The sequence below is a fragment of the Geotrypetes seraphini genome, chromosome 3 (assembly GCF_902459505.1).
Source record: "Geotrypetes seraphini chromosome 3, aGeoSer1.1, whole genome shotgun sequence".
In the NCBI taxonomy this organism is placed as follows: Eukaryota; Metazoa; Chordata; class Amphibia; order Gymnophiona; family Dermophiidae; genus Geotrypetes; species Geotrypetes seraphini.
The window spans coordinates 277,486,019-277,505,606 of NC_047086.1; the positions used below are offsets into that span (position 1 = coordinate 277,486,019).

Genomic DNA, 19,588 nt, shown 5'->3' on the forward strand with positions numbered 1-19,588 from the left:
GCTAAGTTCCTGGACTTTAGTTTTTGATGGGCCTCCGTATGCATGCATAAGCGCTTTGAGCTACATGCTGCGGAAAAACATTCTCCTTTCTCTATCTACTCAGAAAGCATTGTGGTCTCCCATTGACATATACTGTACTTACAAAATAACCAATCACACCTATAATATACCTTCTCTTAATGTGAACTAAGATTATTCACATGTCCTGAAGAGAATTTTTATGTTTACGTTTCACTTTATTGAGATATTCTTGATTGATATTTTTCAGTGTTTATGACTTTGTAATGTTTAAAATTTTCAGTAAAGAAATTGAAATATAAAAAAGAAAATTCCCCATCCTTCCTACAAGTAAATTAGGCACTAAATGATTCTTTTGAGTTTTTGTGCTTGGTGATTGACTAGTTAGCTTAATGGTAGGCTGGTTCTGCTGATTCAAATTAACATGTAGCAAGTTTGGAATTGCATCTTTAAAACAATCCTCTCCTCACAGACATTCAGAAAACTAAGATAAATAAACACACAGCCCATTCACACAAATATATGCAAGCTTGCCATATACATACCAGCCCACAAGATACACGCACACAGTTATACTCTACACAAACAAAACACAGACACAAGACATACACAGGAGTTGGAAAAAATTCTATGAGCTGTGCCATTTTAAACAAGTAATATAGTATCCTGCATTTTTAAACACCTGAGTCCTGTTGACTTTATCCAAAACACATTTCAGACTGGAAAGCTGAAGCTGGAGAAGCAGATTAAGTTACATTCCAAGTCTGAAATAAGTGAATACAGATGTTTTTGTTTGAAGGGTCCTCCACTGAATGTTGTTATGTTTCTATAATATGTAGACAGGCAAGGTGTGAGCTACAAGTAAATTAAGAAGCACAATGCTTGATATCATCTTATTGTTCTTTCCACTCTTGTTTCCTTCTGGATCTCTCAGAATTTGGATTAATTTTTGGATTAATTTGAATTCAATCGATCCTGTTTACTTATTTTGTATAGCCTACGTTTTTTTCAGGGAGGCTGTAGCACTTTCCAATGCTGAGGCTTTCATCAGAGATCCACCGTGTATTCATATTATTCTTTTATCAGTTGCCAGTTTTCTGTATCTGAGCAATAACAAAGTACAATGCTTCTGTCTAAAACTGTCAGTTCTTATTACTCAATATTGTCTGCATTTTTTTTATTCTCTGGCCTATCGCAATCTTGTTTAGAGGGAAGTGGTAGTATGGTATATGTGGAAAATAATTTTACAGAACAAAATAGTTGGTACAAGATGATGGAACCACAATTTTTCACAAATTATTCTCTTTTCTGTTACATTGAACAGTACGTGTGATAGACAGGTTGTAGTAGAGCAGGGGTGCCCACACTTTTTGGGCTTGTGAACTACTTTTAAAATGACCAAGTCAAAATCATCTACCAACAATAAAATTTGAAAAAAACACAAAGCACACTGTACGCTGAGAAAATGTTAATTATCATTCCTATTCCGGGATTTTTTCAAAGAGGTCAAGGCAGATGACTCTATGCATTGTCACCTCAGTAACAACCATACAAAAATAGACAAATATACCCCCCTTCCTTTTTACTAAACCACAGTAGCAGTTTTTAGGGCAGGGAGCTGCGCTGTATGCCCAGCGCTGCACTCGATGCTCATAGGCTCCCTGCGCTAAAAACCGCTATTGTGGTTTAGTAAAAGGGGGGCCATAGTGCAAAATATAGACAGCAGATATAAATTCAGACACATTTTGATCACTAAATTGAAAATAAAATCATTTTTCCTACCTTTGTGGTCTGGTGATTTCATGAGACTCTGGTTGCACTTTCTTCTTCTAACTGTGCATCCAATCTTTCTTCCCTTCTTTCAGCCTGTATGCTTCCTCTCCTCCAGACTTCATTCCCTCCCCCAACTTTTTCTTCCTCTCTCCCTGCCCTTTCTTTCTCCCTGCCTCCCTTTCTTTTTTTCTGTTTCCCTTCTTTCTCCCTGGCTGCCCCCTGTCTTTCTTTCTCCCTGCCCTCCATGGAGACCAAGAAGAAAAACTGTCAACAATAGAGGTGAGCCATGAGGATGTCCTCCAACAGATAGATAGATTGAAAAGCGACAAATCACCAGGCCCGGATGGTATCCACCCTAGGGTACTAAAAGAACTAAGAAATGAGATAGCGGGAATACTCCAACAAGTTTGCAACCTATCCTTAAAAACTGGAGAGATCCCGGAGGACTGGAAGTTAGCAAATGTTACACCTATCTTTAAAAAGGGGTCAAGAGGAGACCCGGGAAACTATAGGCCGGTCAGTTTGACATCGGTTGCGGGCAAGATGGTAGAAGCACTGATAAAGGACAGCATCTGTGAGCACATAAAAAAAAAGCCAACATGGCTTCTGCAAGGGAAGATCGTGCCAAAAAAACTTGCTGCACTTCTTTGAGGGGGTAAACAGTCAGTTGGACAAAGGGGAACCCATAGACATCATTTACTTCGACTTCAAAAAGGCCTTTGACAAGGTACCCCATGAGCGGCTACTTAGGAAGCATGGAACCACGGAGTGGAAGGGGACGTGCACAGATGGGTCAAACACTAGTTGGCAGGCAGAAGGCAGAGGGTTGGAGTGAAGGGTCATTACTCGAGCTGGAGGAAGGTCACGAGCGGGGTTCCGCAGGGGTCTGTACTCGGGCCGCTGCTGTTCAATGTATTTATCAATGACCTGGAAACTGGGACGAAGTGTGACGTTATCAAATTTGCGGATGACACTAAACTCTGTAGAAGGGTTAGAAATGCGGAAGAGTGTGAGGACCTACAAAGGGACCTAAGCAAACTGGAGGAGTGGGTGAATAAATGGCAGATGGACTTCAATGTGGGGAAATGCAAGGTCATGCATTTAGGGAGAAAAACCCCAATGTTCAGCTACCAAATGGGGGGATTAGTGTTAGAGAGAAGTAGCCTTGAAAGAGATTTGGGTGTACTGGTGGACACAACAACGAAGTCAACAGCACAATGCGCAGCAGTCGCGAAGAAGGCAAACAGAATGTTGGGTATTATTAAGAAGGGTATTACGACCAGAACGAGAGAAGTCATACTGCCGTTGTATCGGGCAATGGTGCGCCCGCATCTGGAGTACTGTGTTCAGTATTGGTCACCGTACTTTAAGAAGGATATGGCAATACTTGAGAGGGTCCAGAGGAGAGCGACACGAATGATTAAGGGCATGGAAAACCTTTCATACGCTGAAAGATTGGAGAGACTGGGGCTCTTCTCCCTGGAAAAGAGGAGACTCAGAGGAGACATGATAGAGACCTACAAGATCATGAAGGGCATAGAGAGAGTAGAGAGGGACAGATTCTTCAAACTTTCAAAACATAAAAGAACAAGAGGGCATTTGGAAAAGTTGGAAGGAGACAGATTCAGAACGAATGCTAGGAAGTTTTTTTTTACCCAGTGTGTGGTGGACACCTGGAATGCGTTTCCAGAAGACGTAATAGGACAGAGTACTGTACTGGAGTTCAAGAAAGGATTGGACAATTTCCTGCTGGAAAAAGGGATAGAGGGATATAGCTAGAGGGCTACTGCACAGGTCCTGGACCTGTTGGACCGCCGCATGAGCGGACTGCTGGGCACGATGGACCTCGGGTCTGACCCAGTAGAGGCACTTCTTATGTTCTTAAGCCTCTGCTGCCACCATCGGGGAACGGGCCGCCGCCGCCGCCATTGGATAACAGGCTCCAAAGCCACCGCCACAAGCTCTCCCTGCTTCCCTGCGTTGGGCCGACCAGAATTCCTCTCCCGGACGTCAATTCTGCCATTGGAGAGGAAGTTCCGGCCCAGCCAGGCAGCGATTGGCTGGCCCAAACTTCCTCTCCGACGGCAGAATTGATGTTGAGGAGAGGAAGGCTGATCGGCCCGGTAGATCGCCAAGGCAAAGTGAGTCTATCACGGAGCCCGGGATGGGCTCCGCGATCGACTCACTTTGCCTTGGCGATATACCGATTGATCGCTATCGACTTATTGGGCACCCCTGTAGTAGAGGCTCAGCTTTAAAGATATTTTAGATTGCATTTCAGGGCATAAGATCAGATTAGGGCACAAATAGCTGTTGAGGAAAGTCTCTGTTAGGTGTTAATTCCTTCCCAGCCAGACTGGCTATATCTTGAGTGGAAAATCATGTCCCCGATGAGACTGTCTCATATATTAAATATTAAAATACCTAGTTATGCTAAGGACAATACGGTTTTATTGGACATGTGGAAAACAATTAAATTTATTGATAAATTAACAGATGTTCCCGTAATGAAGTCTACTTTGCAGTCCTTATGGTTAAACTCCAAGATTCAAATAGGCGGTGTTGGGATCGCTTGGAAGAATTGGATGCAGGCAGGTATTCGGACTTTAGATGATATTATGTCTAATGGAAACCTGCTTGATTTTTCACAACTGCAAGTCATTTGGAATTTTAAAATCTCAACAATATAGGTGGTTGCAGTTGAAGCAGGCTATTCAGAGTGGGTTCCGTGAATGGAAAAATTAAAAAACTTGTTTTAATCTGCAAATCCTTTGCTGACAAACTGATCTAGTAGGACATCAGGCTGCCCAGTGGTACAAATTGATTTCTGGATTTTTGAATAAAAAGCCAAAAAATAGTCTTAGAGACATCTGGAGCATCGAGATAAAACAATATATTTCTGTGTCTCGTTGGTCACAGATTGAAATGTACAGCGTCAGCATCTATGAGACAAACATGGTTATTTTTGTTACATAGGATTTTCTGGACCCCAGTTCGATTAAATAAAATAGATAGTTCTAAGTCTAATAGATGCTGGCATTGTCATATTGATATAGGGACTTTGGATCATCTGCTATATTTTTGTCCATTTATATTTATATTTTGGAAGTCAATCTGGGAACAAATAAATCTAGTTTTGGATTCAAATGTTCCACTATTATATGAGGCTATAATTTGTGGAACAATTTTACATGTGTAACCCACTCTAGATAAATATAAGAGTCGTCTATTTATGATCATGACAGGTGTAGCTATGCAATTGATCACGAGTAACTGAAAGAACCATGATAGAATAAGTTACACTTTTTGGTGGATGAACGTATGCACTATGTACAGATATGAAAGAATTAATGCAGAGTTTAGGGGACTTAGTGATGTATTTAATAAAGTTTGGAGCCCATTGACTAAATTTGTGAAATTATAATAATGTATTTATCTTATCTTTCCTTTTGTTCATGTACCTTTGCACATCCATGGGGGGAGGGGAATAAATATTGATGATGACATTTGGGTAACTTTAGTCTTCATTTATACTATATATTATGTTATATTATGTTACTATTATATATAGGAAAACTGAAAATCTTGAATGTTACCTGTACAGATATTAGTGTAATACCTACTGTTCTTTCATTTGTATGACACTGTTTTAGATTAAAAATCAATAAAGATTTAAAAAAAAAAAAAACTTGTTTAAAAAAATAGGCACCATAATCTCATCTACATGAAGCCACCTCATAGCGCCTGAGGTCTGATTAGGCATGGTTAGGGACAGAAATGACCTTAGGTGCCATTGGACACGATTCTCAAAAGAACTTAGGAGTCTAAGTGTAGGCCAGTAAAACCCTGGCCTGCATTGCAGACATCTATATTTTGTGGTAGGTGCCGTTAGCCACGATTCTTTAAATGGTGCCTCGGTATGATTGATACATGGCCAGCGCCGTTTTTGTAAGTAGCTGCTGATTTAGGTGCTGTTTATAGAATCTGTCCTAAAATGTACAGTGCATCTGCTCAAGCTACAACTATTTAAGTTAAATTAACTTGAACCAGTTATTGATATATCACATTTCATAAGCAATTCATTTACAAATTTTTATCTTTTCTTAACAAATGGTTTGTATAATACAGCGTCTTGTAATAATTTTTAATTTCTTTTGTTGAAACTTTGTTTAGGTCTTTTGTTATAATTCCTAGATTGCCCCATCTTCATAACTGTTAATTGCATAAAGCAGAATACCGTATATAATCGAATATAGGGAAGGATGTTTGGGCCAAAAAAAGGCCTAAAAATGGAGGTCTCATCCTACATTCGGGTCATCCCCCAGTGACTGCCTGGCATGCTCCCGGACTTCCTGCAGGCCTGCCGTTAGGCCAGGACAGGAGGGATCCCTCCCGTCTCCTGTCCCGGCCAACACTAACAATTACTTCCCTCCCTCATGTACATTTTTCCTGGTGGTCCAGCGTGTATCCCACGCTGAACCCCTCCTGCCAATTTCAAAACTAGTAGCCAGCTGCGCACCCAGGCCGGCACGCAGGAGCGAGTTTTTCATGCTCCCGGCCAGCCCTGCACCGCTCCTTGATAGGCTGCCACGAGTCCCATGAGAACTGGCAGCAGCCTATCAAGGAGTGGTACAGGGCCGGCAGGGAGCACGAAAAGATCGCTCCTGCGTGCTGGCCTGGGTGCACCACTGGCTACTAGTTTCAAAATCTGGAAGGCAGAGGGGAGTACGGGACATTCAAGCCATTGTAACATCACTGAGGAGTTTGGCTCTTTTTAGTGGGAAGAGGGTACAGGGAAGGAAGGTGGGACAGGGTTCAGAGCCTGGCAGGGAAGGGGGCTTTGTTCAGAGCCTGGTAGGGAATGGGACTGAGTGCAGAGCCTTGCAGGGCAGGGAGGGAAGGGGGCTGGGTGCAGGACATGGCACTTGAATATTAAGCCCCCGTCTTATATTCAAGTCAACCATTTTTCTTCCTTTTAGGGGGAAAATGGGGGTCTCGAGTCCAGTGTTCCCTCTAAGGTGAGCGCATGAGCGATTGCTCACTATTTTCAGTGGCGTCGCTCATGCGCTTTCTCCTGTCGCTCACTCGAGGGCGAGGTGAGAGGAAGCGGCGGCGGCCTGTATTTTAAAGTTGAAATATGCAGCGGTGGCTCCTCTCACGATCCCCGACTGCATCGGACTTCCGAGGCAGGTGGGGATTCGTGAGAGGAGCCGCTGCCATGTCTTCAGTGTCATACAGGGGGGGGAGGGGCGGTCCGCCCTGGCTGTGCACCCGCCCTAAGGCTGCAGTCGGAGAGGAAGTTCGGGCCAGCCAATCGCTGCCTGGCTGGGCGGAAATTCCTCTCCGACGGCAGAATTGACGTCGGGGGAAGCAAAGAGAGCTTGGGGCAGCCGCAGCAGTGGCTTTGGGGCCTGTTTCCCCCGATGGTTGCAGCAGTGGCTTTGGGGCCTGTTTCCCCCGATGGTTGCGGTGGTGGCTTTGGGGCCTGTTTCCCCTGATGTGGCAGCAGTAGCTTTGTGGAGGGTAGGGAGAAAGAAAGGGGGCAGGCAGGGAGACAGAAGGGAAATAGAAAAAAAGAAAGGGGACATTAAGAGAGAAAAAAAAAGAAAGGGCAGGGAGAGAGGAAGAAAAAGTTGGGGGAGGGAATGAGGTCTGGAGGAAAGGAAGCATACAGGCTGAAAGAAGGGAAGAAAGATTGGATGCACAATCAGAAGATGAAAGTGCAACCAGAGACTCATGAATCACCAGACAAGGTAGGAAAAATGATTTTATTTTTAATTTAGTGATCAAAATGTGTCTGAATTTATATATGCTGTCTATATTTTGCACTATGGTCCCCTTTTACTAAACCGCAATAGTGTTTTTTAGCGCAGGGAGCCTATGAGCGTCGAGAGCAGCGCTGGGCATTTAGCGCAGTTCCCTGCGCTAAAAACTGCTATTGAGGTTTAATAAAAAGGGAGGGGGTATATTTGTCTATTTTTATATGGTTGTTACTGAGATGACAATGTATAGAGTCATCTGCCTTGACCTCTTTGAAAAAAACCCAGAATAGGAATGATAATTAACATTTTCTCAGCGTATAGTGTGCTTTGTGTTTTTTAATTTTATTGTTGGTAGATCATTTTGACTTGGTCATTTTAAAGTAGCTCGCAAGCCCAAAACGTTTGGGCATCCCTGAGCTAGAGCGTTGAAGCTGTGTATTTCTATTTTATCCCCCCTTTTACAAAACTGTGGAGCGTTTTTTAGCGCCAGCCGTGGTGGTAGCAGCGCTGATGCTCAGAATTCTATGAGCATCAGAGCTGTTACCACCGTGGCTAAAATCCACACTAGTTTTGTAAAAGGGGGAGGGGTTAGTTTGTGATGACATATTCCATACTAGGCGAAGGTGTTTTCTGTGTTCTGTGTGTTCGAAAGACATGGTTTTCTGTTAGGATTGACGTTGTAGGATTGATCTGTGCTGGTCTGGCTTGTTTAGTTTTACAATGGGTGTATTGATGTACTGCTCACTGCAATATATAAGATGCTGCCTTTTCCTAGATACTCATGTGTGACGTGTGGCTTGTTACTAAAAATCATGTTTTTCGTACAGATGGGGGGGGGGGGGGTGCCAAAAAATGATGGGCCCTGGGTGTTACATATGCTAGGTACGCCACTGTATGTAAAGATACCAGAAAGCTGGCGAAGCAAAAACTTTAAGTAAATTGTTATTCATCTAAGTTTTGAGTATTTAACCCTCCCACAATCTCACGGGCACTCGTTTCAAGTTTCAAGTTTATTAAGATTTTGATTTAAACGCAATATCAATATTTTCAATGCGTATAACAAAAATAAATTTGGGAAAATAAATAAAACCATTTGAACAATAAACATACAAACATATCCATAGATGATTAAAAATACATAAGGAGTACAAGGATAAACTACATTTGTTTAAAAATGCGTCCTCCGCGCCTGCTCATAAATTTGTGGAGTATGTAACTTGTCGCTCATGCATATTTTTATTTGCACACACCTCATCAATCCTTAGAGGGAACATTGGTACTCTCGACTTATATTCGGATTGACTTATATTCAAGTATATAAGGTAAGTTATTTGCTGTCTATAAGAAATGAAGTATTATAATAATAATCTAATATAATAAAATGCTAAGCGCGCATGCGCACTCCTACCTGTGTGTTCCCTGATCTGTATGTCCGTGGAGGAACGAGTGCGCATGCGCGCGCCTACAACTACCCCACACTCGCGGCCCTCCAATGCATCGGAGCCGGAGGGAAGGGGGGTGGGAGGCAAGAAGTTCGGCAGCAGAGACGACATCCCTTCTTTGTTTGCAGTTCCGAGCCGCTGAGGACTCTCCCGAAGGCCCTGGCGGAGGGTTGGCCGCTGTCCCTGCGCGGGACTGGCGAACTGAAAGTGTTCCGGGTGGTGGCCTATGAAGTTGTCTTTTCCATTTTACTAGCACTGTGTAAATTTCGATTCTTCTTTTGAAAGAGCAAAACTCTGTTTAATTGAAATATACAAATTTTAAAAATGTTACATCTTTTAAATTTTTGTTTGGATCTATTGTTGATTGAGCATCTTACTCTTCGAGTCAGAAACTGATCTATATACTGTGGTCTGTTGAGAAAATGACCAGAGTTCCACTGGCTGGCTTCAGTGTTGTTCCTCATGATCACTTACCATTTCACAATGCATCTTATTGAATGAGTATATCTATTATCAGAAAACTAAAAGATGTGCCTCCTCATTTGATTTTATATGGAGTGCAATAAAATTGAACTGTATGTTGTGTTTTTTGCTGGGTTAATTGTCAGAATCCCTTTAACTATTACAAATCATTAACTGTGTTCATCGGTATTTAGTACTATTAGCACAGATGGGAAATGGGAAAAATATAACTAAGTTCATTAGCATTTAGAAAACTTCAAAAAAACAACTTGTAATTGTAGAAATAAGTTTAAATCCTAATTTGTTATGTTTAGTCTCTTGTAGACCAGTTTGAGGACCAGAATCCTCCTGCATCGGAACGCCTGAAGATGTTTTACAGTTCCCAAATGCCACCACTTTGGGTAATTCAGGTACTTAACAGCATAACTGAGAAGGAATGTTCAGTATGATTTCAAGTGAAAGGAAACATAATATAAATCATGTTGGATGATTTTTAATTTTTATCTGGCTCCTCCTTCGTCTAAAAGCCCTTCTGTTGGACGTTTGGGGCTTAGGCATTTTTTTTGGTTCATTATGGCCAAAAAGTGTAGACGTCATGGGGGTGTACTTGTAGACGTAGTGGTGATCTGGGCGTTTAGTAGAGGCAGGCCATAATCAAAACAAGGACTGCTTTGAACGTTTAAGGACTTAGGCCAAAAGGGGACTTAGACTTTTTTTTTATTATGCCCCTCTAAGTATTTATGTGCTAATTTTAAAAACTCAAAGACTTAGGGCTCCTTTTACGAAGGCGCATTAGCGGTTTAACGTGCATAATAGCATGTGCTAAATCGCCGGACACGCTAGCCGCTACCGCCTCCTCTTGAGCAGGCGGTAGTTTTTCGGCCAGCGTGGAGGTTAGCACGTGATGAAAAGTCACGCGCGTTAAACCCGCTAGCGCGGCTTCGTAAAAGGAGCCCTTAGTTATAGGACAATACATTTATGTGAATGAAATGAGTATGTTCATAGTGTAGGATGTAGGAGAGTCTGAGTATATATTGTATTGTTATTATTTATTTTGTATGTTTTGTAAACTGCCTAGACTTTAGACAGCATATAATTTTTTAAAATAAATAAAATAATAAATAAGCATAAATGAAATAAAATATCAGAGTAATATAAAAAATTAATATAAGAATATCCAGAGATACGTATACTCTTATTAAATGAATGCATGTGTGAATGAATAAATAAATGAAGATTTGGCCAGACAAACCACAAGCACTAGCCCCATGATATTACAGATGGGGCAAGGGAGAGGCAGAGGCATGTCATTTTCACTGGCCACAAACATTACAATTCTCAGAGACTCAAATACAAGCTCTTAAGAGGGAACTATCATTTATCCCCCCACGATTAAATATGACCTCCCTACAGATGCATGAGGATCTGATATTTGGGGGAGTTGAGTCATTCATTATACAGTGCTTAACAAGATGGAATTGAAAATATGATGCAGTAGCTAGACTGCTTAAGTTGAGTAATTAATAAGCTAGGCAAAATCTGTGAAAAACTCTCGTAGGCCTGCTGAAATTTAGTCATATGGAATTTTTGAAAAAATATTCAAAAGCTATGGAACCACTAGCACAATTTCCTAAGTTTAAAATAAAGTTGAACTAACTATGGCAATAATATTCACGGTCTCTCTGAAATTCATCTAAATAATTTTCAGTATTGTACAACATTGGTGAATGCATTGTTATCTGAAATAGGAATTTGATTCAAGCATTTACTTGCCTTTGATCCAGATGACACGACTAATGTGACCATAGGAGATCAGCACAGCAGTGGAGAAAGTCAAAGCACACATCGCGGAAATAAAACAAAAAAAGAGCACCAAGAACCATTATGCAAGAGATTGTCAAGTGTCTAGAGCAGCGATGGCGAACCTGTGGCACGCGAAGGCCTTGCAGCTTGCACGCGCAGGGCCGCCATCAGGGCAGTACTACCAGGGGGTGCACAGGAGAGAGAGCTGAACGGGGATGATGGGGGACCCGCGGGGTTAAATATAACTCGAGCCGCGAGGCTCGTCTTCTACTCCGACTGCCCTGCCGCTCACACAGCCGATCGGAAATATTCCCCGACATCAGTGTTGACGTCGGAGGGAGGGCTTAAGCAAAGCTCGCCCTCCGACGTCAGCGCTGAAGTCGGGGAAGATTTCCGATCGGCTATGTGTGCACGGCGGGACAGGCAGGAAATAGAAGACAAGCCTACGCGGCTCGAGCTACATTTTGCTGAGAAAGTTGCTAAGATGGGCTGGGAGACAAACGGGGAACACAAAAGGGGGAGGGAGTGCGTTTTGGACACAAGGCATGAACTTGGGAGAAAGGAAGGGAGGGAAAGAGATGCTGAGGTGGGGGATGGAATGGGTTTTTGGACAAAGAAAGTATGAACTTGGGAGAGAGGAAAGGAGGGAAAGAGATGCTGAGGTGGGGGAGGGAATGGGTTTTTGGACACAGAAGGCATGGACTTGGGAGAGAGGAAGGGAGGGAAAGAGATGCTGAGGTGGGAGAGGGAATGGGTTTTTGGACACAGAAGTCATGAACTTGGGAGAGAGGAAGGGAGGGAAAGAGATGCTGAGGTGGGGGATGGAATGGGTTTTTGGACACAGAAAGCATGAACTTGGGAGAGAGGAAAGGAGGGAAAGAGATGCTGAGGTGGGGGAGGGAATGGGTTTTTGCACACAGAAGGCATGGACTTGGGAGAGAGGAAGGGAGGGAAAGAGATGCTGAGGTGGAGGAGGGAATAGGTTTTTGGACACAGAAGGCATGAACTTGGGAGAGAGGAAGGGAGGGAAAGAGATGCTGAGGTGGGGGATGGAATGGGTTTTTGGACACAGAAAGCATGAACTTGGGAGAGAGGAAAGGAGGGAAAGCGATGCTGAGGTGGGAGAGGGAATGGGTTTTTGCACACAGAAGGCATGGACTTGGGAGAGAGAAAGGGAGGGAAAGAGATGCTGAGGTGGGGGAGGGAATGGGTTTTTGCACACAGAAGGCATGGACTTGGGAGAGAGGAAGGGAGGGAAAGAGATGCTGAGGTGGGGGAGGGAATGGGTTTTTGCACACAGAAAGCATGGACTTGGGAGAGAGGAAGGGAGGGAAAGAGATGCTGAGGTGGGGGAGGGAATGTGTTTTTGGACACAGAAGGCAAGGACTTGGGAAAGAGGAAGGGAGGGAAAGAGATGGTTGTGTACACGGGGAATAGAAGAAAGGAGAATTTTTGGTCATAGGGAGGGAGTGAGGTACAGACAGTGGCATACCAAGGTGGGGGTGGGGGCGGTCTGCCCCGGTTTTACGCCCCAAGGGGGTGCACAGCTGGCCAACCTCCAGTGTTCTCCGTAGGCTGGCAAACTGCGTCTCTTTAGCCACTTGAGTGCCACCGCCGCCATTGGGAACAGGCCGGTGCCAGGTTCTCCCTGCTTTTCCCTGTGGGGCCGACCAACTCTCGCCACCCGCGTCAATTCTGATGTCGGAGAGGACGTTCTGGGCCAGCCAATCGCTGCCTGGCTGGCCCAGAACGTCCTCTCAGATGTTAGAATTGACGTCGAGTGGCGAGAGTTGGTCGGCTCCGTGGGGAAGAGAAGCAGGGCGAACTCGGCGCCGGCCTGTTCCCGATAGCGGCAGTGGCAGCCTATTCCCCAGTGGCGGTGGCAGCATTTTCCCAATGGTGGTGGCATAGGGGAGGGCAAGGAAAAAGAAAGAAAGGGGGGGGACAGGGAGCCAAAAAAAAAAAAGAAAGAGGGCTGGGTGAAACAAAGAAAAATGGGGCACGGAGAGAGAGAGAAAGACAGACATACAGAATGAAAGGGAGTATGGAGAGAGAGAAAAAGAAAGAAGGGGGCAGGGTGAAACAAAGAAAAAGTTTGGGGAGGGAATGAGGTCTGGAGGAGAGAAAGCATACAGGAGGCTGAAAAAAGGGAAGAAATATTGGATGCACAGTCAGAAGAATAAAGTGCAACCAGAGACTGATGAAATTACCAAAGGTAGGAAAATGATTTTATTTTCAATTTATTGATCAAAATGTGTCCGTTTTGAGAATTTATATATGCTGTCTATATTTTGCACTATGGCCCCCTTTTACTAAACCGCAATAGCGTTTTTAGCGCAGGGAGCCTATGAGCTTCAAGAGCAGCGTGGGGCATTCAGCGCAGGTCCCTGCGCTAAAAACCGCTATCGCGGTTTAGTAAAAAGGGAGGGGGAATATTTGTCTATTTTTGTATAGTTGTTACTGAGGTGACATTGCATAAAGTCATCTGCCTTGACCTCTTTGAAAACTCGCGGAATATAAATGATAATTAACATTTTTTCTGCGTACAGCGTGCTTTGTGTTTTTAAAATTTTATTTTTGGTAGATCATTTTGACTTGGCCACAAAGGTAAGGGGGAGGGAGGGGAGCTGCTGAAAGAGTCTACCTTGACGTGGTTGCAGGCTTACAAATCTTTTGGTCAAAGAGTGCGGCGACAGTGTGTATTTGGCCCATGAATGAAATCATTAAAACATTATAAATTGCCAATAAATTGAAATGAAAACCAAAGGATTGTGAATCAAATTGATTCTCTGACAATACAAAGATTCCAACCTTTAAAAATGATGTTACATAGTTCAGGCAACTTTATAAAGAGTTTTTAGATACTAAAATATTGTTATTAAGGTTTAATTGACGTGCTGGCACTTTGAGGAAATTCTTTGGTTTTGTGCGGCAGTTTGGGCACTCGGGCTCAAAAAGGTTAGTCATCACTGGTCTAGAGTCTTTTATTGATTAACCTTTTGTTATGCCTGTGTCAAGGGTCTGATCAAGATAATACTGAAACAGGACAAGTATAGTGAAAGATCTCATAGTTGCTAAACAGAAAATTAAAAATTGCATTAAAAAGAGTCATTCTTAAGGGCAGTTAGTTTAGACATCAGGTAAATGTGATCCATCTTGTGAAGAAGTTCAGTCCAAGAGGGGAGTATATTCTTTTTCCAAAAGGATGCCATAAGAACATAAAAATCGCTGCTGCTGGGTCAGATCAGTGGTCCATTGTGCCCAGCAGTCCGCTCACGCGGCGGCCCTCTGGTCAAAGACCAGCTCCCTAACTGAGACTAGCCTTACCTGCGTACGTTCTGGTTCAGCAGGAACTTTTCTAACTTTGTCTTGAATCCCTGGAGGGTATTTTTCCCTATGACAGATTCTGGAAGAGCGTTCCAGTTTTCTACCACTCTCTGGGTGAAGAAGAACTTCCTTATGTTTGTACAGAATCTATCCAATTTCAGTTTTAGAGCATTCCCTCTCGTTCTCCCTACCTTGGAGAGGGTGAACAATCTGTCCTTATCTACTAAGTATATTCCCTTCAGTACCTTGAATGTTTCGATCATGTCCCATTCAGTACCTTGAATCTTTCGCTGTACGGCAACTCCTCCAGCCCCTTAACCATCTTAGTCTCTCTTCTCTGGACCTTTTCGAGTAGTACTGTGTCCTTCTTCATGTACGGCGATCAGTGCTGGGTGCAGTATTCCAGGTGAGGGCGCATCATAGCCCGGTACAGCGGCATGATAACCTTCTCCGATCTGTTTGTGATCCCCTTCTTTATCATTCCTAGCATTCTGTTCGCCCTTTTCACCACCGCTGCGCATTGCGTGGATTGCTTCATTTACTTGTCGATCTGAATTCCCAAGTCTCTTTCCTGGGAGGTCTCTCCAAGTACTGCCCCGGACATTTTGTATTCGTGCATGAGATATTTGTTACTGACATGCATTATCTTACACTTATCCATGTTGAACCTCATCTGCCATGTTGATACCCATTCTTCGAGCCTGATTATGTCACGTTGCAGATCTTCGCAATCCCCCTGTGTCTTCACTACTCTGAATGCCACGCACAATCTGGCAGCCACAGCGACCAGAGCAACAAAGTGGTCCTTCTCCAAACCTACAATAGATCTGTTGAGAAGGGAAGCATCCCTTTGTAATGGAACGGGGACTCACAAAACAGCTTCCAATAAGTTCTGGACCAGCCCCCCTAAAGGAAACAACTTTATCACAATCTTACCAGATATGTATAAAAGTCCTCTATTCCCCACAATCTCTCCATTTTCCATTCCCATACGAAAACAACCTGTACAATTTCACACAGGTGTAATTCCAGTGATATAACATTTTATAGCCCTGTTCAATCAGAGGTGCAGCAAGGGAGATACTAAATAACTTGATGTATATTTGACCCCATTGTTGTGGTCCAAGGGCCAGACCCAGTATCGTCTCCCATTTACTTTCATAGGATTAGGGCAAAGGGCAGCTATATAATAACACTTTATATAGCCGAGATATCAATCCCACCCCCATATGAAATACTTTCAAAAGAACAGAGTCTGCCCCATGCCATTTAAGGAACATTTTCCAATATAAAAAATCATGAAGCTGGACATAGGCAAAAAAAATCCATGGTGAGCAAGCCATACACATCCAGGAGGGCCGCAAAAGGCACCAGACCCCTCCCCCCTTCCCAGAAGCACCAATTGACCCAGCACATGTAACCCTGCAGCCTCTGAGCACCAAAAAGCTGGTGCAGTCTGAGCAAAGGCAAACCCTGGAGCGAATGGTATGGGGGTATCATAAAAGTACTACTGGCGAGGAAACCAAACCGAGTGAACCCTTCCCTATAACTGCGAAGTACAAGTCATCCCATGAGGGACCCACTTACATATCTTCTGTATCTCCTCCAGGGGAAGCGCAGAGAGGGGGAAAGAAGGCATTAACAACTGCTCCAAACACACCCAACTCCTAGATGGAAACGCCCAATGAAATATTGCTTGCAACTGAGTTGCATAATAATAAGTTAGAAAATCAGGGACCCTCATTCCCCCATGCTCTCAATCACAATACATGTGTGCTTTATGCATCCGAGGTGGTTTATGCTTCCAAATATATGCAAATGCCCTCCTCTGTAGTTTAATAAGATAAGATCTAGGGACTGAGAGAGGCAAACAGATACAAGAAACGGGGCAAAACATTCATCTTCATTCATCTACCCTACCAAGACAGGTGTAACCCCTCCCACCTATCCAAATCATCAAACACTGCCCTCATAAGGGGAGGGTAATTAAGACGGAAAAGAGCATCCAGATCCCCTGAAATACAGACTCCCAGATAACGGATCGACTTAGAGGCCTACCAAAACTGAAACGAATTGTGTAGCTGAGTCAACAGGTCCCCTTAAACCGTGATGCTGAGCAATTCAGACTTAGTTACATTAATTTTGAAACTAGCCACCCTTCCATAGCACTCCAACATCTGGAGAATGGCCTCTAAGGATTGAAGAGGACGAGAGTCCGTAAAGAGGATGCCATCTTCATACAATGAGATCTTATATTTCTGCACCACCATCACAATCCCCCTAATGTTTGCACTCTCCTTAATGGTAGCAGCCAAAGGTTCCATAACCAGGGCAAAAATCAAGGGAGACAGTGGGCACCCCTGCCTGGTGCCTCTTTTGATGCTGAAAGAAGAATTGTACCTACCATTCACTCGCAAACAGGCCTCTGGGATATCATACAACGGGGTAATCCTTCGTAAAAAATTCCCTTTAAACCCAAAACGATGCAAAATAAAATGCATGAAAGGCCTTAGCACTCGGTCAAAAGCCTTCTCCACATCTATTAATATCTATCTTGCACCACTTCTGACACTGTGCCAATCCATTGGCTTTTCTGTATTTGCCTACACTGATGATATTCAGCTTCTCCATCCTTTAGATCCATCAAGCATCTCAGAAATCATTGATATCAATCAAAACCTTGGCACCATAAGCATATGGTTAAACGATAACATATTGGCCCTGAGCGTCTCCAAAACAAAAATTCTTCTCTTCCATGGAAAGATGGTATTTCACTATGCTCTCCAATTTGTATCTAATATAATAAAATGGTAGGCTGCGCATGCGCACTCAAAAATCGTGTTCCCTGATCCGTCGCGAAAACACGAGTGCGCATGCGTGCGTTCTACATCACCACCTGCTCTCCGATCGCTCTCTGTTCCTCCTGCACCATGGCACGCCAGGCATGTCCGCCGTCGGCCTCGAGCTCCTGGGGGCCGGCGGTGCCAGCTGCCCGGCCGGTGCTGAGGCCCCGCTTTCGCCCTACACGGCGCCGCCAGACCCGGCCCTACAAAACGCTGAGGCCCCGTCTTCCGAAGAAGCCACGGTCCGGCCCAGCCCGTTGAGAGGGAGAGCGGCGCTGGCACCAGGGAGGGGGGGGACACACCGTGCAGAACTTCAACATGTTCCTTGCAACCCCGTCGTCTCTCCCACCGACATCACTTCCTATGTGGGGCACCCGAAAATGACATCAGCAGGAGAGACAAAGCAGTAACGAGCACGTTAAAGTTGTTGCTCCAGCGATGAACAACTAGAGGTAGGGGGGAGGCTTTGGAAGAGGAGGAGGTGCCCAGGACGGACCATCCCCTCCCCCCACCACACACACACTCATTACACCACTGGGCCTCAGGTTATGCAAGATGGAGAGGAGCTGCCCCTTTTACCCTTAGGTAAAAGCAGTCCTGTTCTATTCTCCTCCTGGTAATACAGATCAGAACAGTGACATAGAAAGGCAGTGGGAAAGGATCAAAGGGGACTGGCCAGTGCTATGAAATTTGCTGTGCCCTTAGCAAAGCAGCCATCTTTTCTTAAAGCTGTTAATCTAAATGATAAAAAGAGTACCAATAATGCTAATGGGAGATAGAGAGAAGGGATATGTTGGATTGTTGGGGGGGATAGAGAAAGGGGAGATTCTGGTCTGGTGGGGGGGGTAGGAAGGGAGGCCTACTGCTGGACAGGGGGAGCAAGAAGAGGTGCTGATGGACTGGGGGGGGGAAAAGGAAGGGAGGCCTACTGCTGGACAGGGGGAGTAGGAAGAGGTGCTGATGGACAGGGGGGGGAAAGGAAGGCAGGCCTATTGCTGGACAGGGGGAGCAGGAAGAGGTGCCGATGGACGGGGGGAAAAAAAGGAAGGGAGGCCTACTGCTGGACAGGGGGAGCAGGAAGAGGTGCTGATGGATAGGGGGAAAAAGGAAGGGAGGCCTACTGCTGGACAGGGGGAGCAGGAAGAGGTGCTGATGGACAGGGGGGAGGTAAAACAAAAGAAGAAGGGCTGCTGCTGGATAAGGGGGGCAGTGAAGGAGTGACTGGGGAGCAGGGAAGAAGTGCTGCTGGACAGGGGGAGCAGATAAGGAGTGCTGCTGGACAGGGGGAGGTGAAAGGAAGGGAGAAGGCCTACGGCTGGACAGGTGGAACAGGCAAGGGGTGATGGTTGACAGCCGAGGAAAGAGAGAGACAGAGAGCGGCCAAGGGGAGAGAGAGCGAAAGAAAGAATGAAAGACAGACATATATATATTCTAGCACCCGTTAATGTAACGGGCTTAAAGACTAGTTGATAATATTCCACTTAAAATGGTCTCATCTGTAAAAGTATTAGGAGTCATAATCGATCAGACACTGAATTTTCACAACCAAATTAGTGCTGTGGTCAAAAACTGTTTCTTTAAATTGCAAATGATCTGTTCTCTGGCAAGCTGCCTAGACTACACATCCCTTAATACCCTGGTCCACTCCCTTATAATATCAAAACTAGACTACTGCAATTCTTTATACAAGGATATTTCACTAAAAGAACTCAGACGCCTACAAATAATACAAAATACAGCCATCAAGATTATCACTAACTCCAGGAAATTCAATCATGTCACCCACTTCTCTTCTGAAAAAGGCCCACTAGCTACCAATTGCATACAGAATTACATATAAAATAGCACTCATAACTTTTAAAGTTCAAATTATGAATGCTCCCGCTTTCATTGATAAGCTTCTTATACCACACACTTTATCTCGTTCATTAAGATCCTCGTCTTAAAAAAATCTATTGACAGTCGCCTCGCTGAATACCAGTTGCACACAGAATTACATATAAAATAGCACTTGTGGAGGGGCATAATCAAAAAAAGCGTCTAAGTCCCCTTTTAGCCTAAGTCCCTAAAAGTTCAACCAAGAAGCAGGTAAAGTGTCCATAACCAAAACAAACGTCCATGTTTTGATTATGGCCTTCCTCTGCCTAAACACCCAATC

General features: G+C 44.2%; 1 protein-coding gene across 3 annotated transcripts in view; it reads left to right on the forward strand.

Moving 5' to 3' along the window:
- The window catches only part of TTC27 (tetratricopeptide repeat domain 27), a 677,043-nt gene that overhangs the window by 424,217 nt on the left and 233,238 nt on the right, over nt 1-19,588 (forward strand). Inside the window, exon 11 of one of the 3 annotated variants that reach the window (XM_033935682.1) lies at nt 9,772-9,867. The exons of the other annotated variants lie outside the window; for them this stretch is intronic. Within the exon in view, the coding sequence (XP_033791573.1) occupies nt 9,772-9,867 (96 nt within the window). The remainder of the gene's footprint in view (nt 1-9,771; nt 9,868-19,588) is intronic. 3 annotated transcript variants of the gene reach the window in all.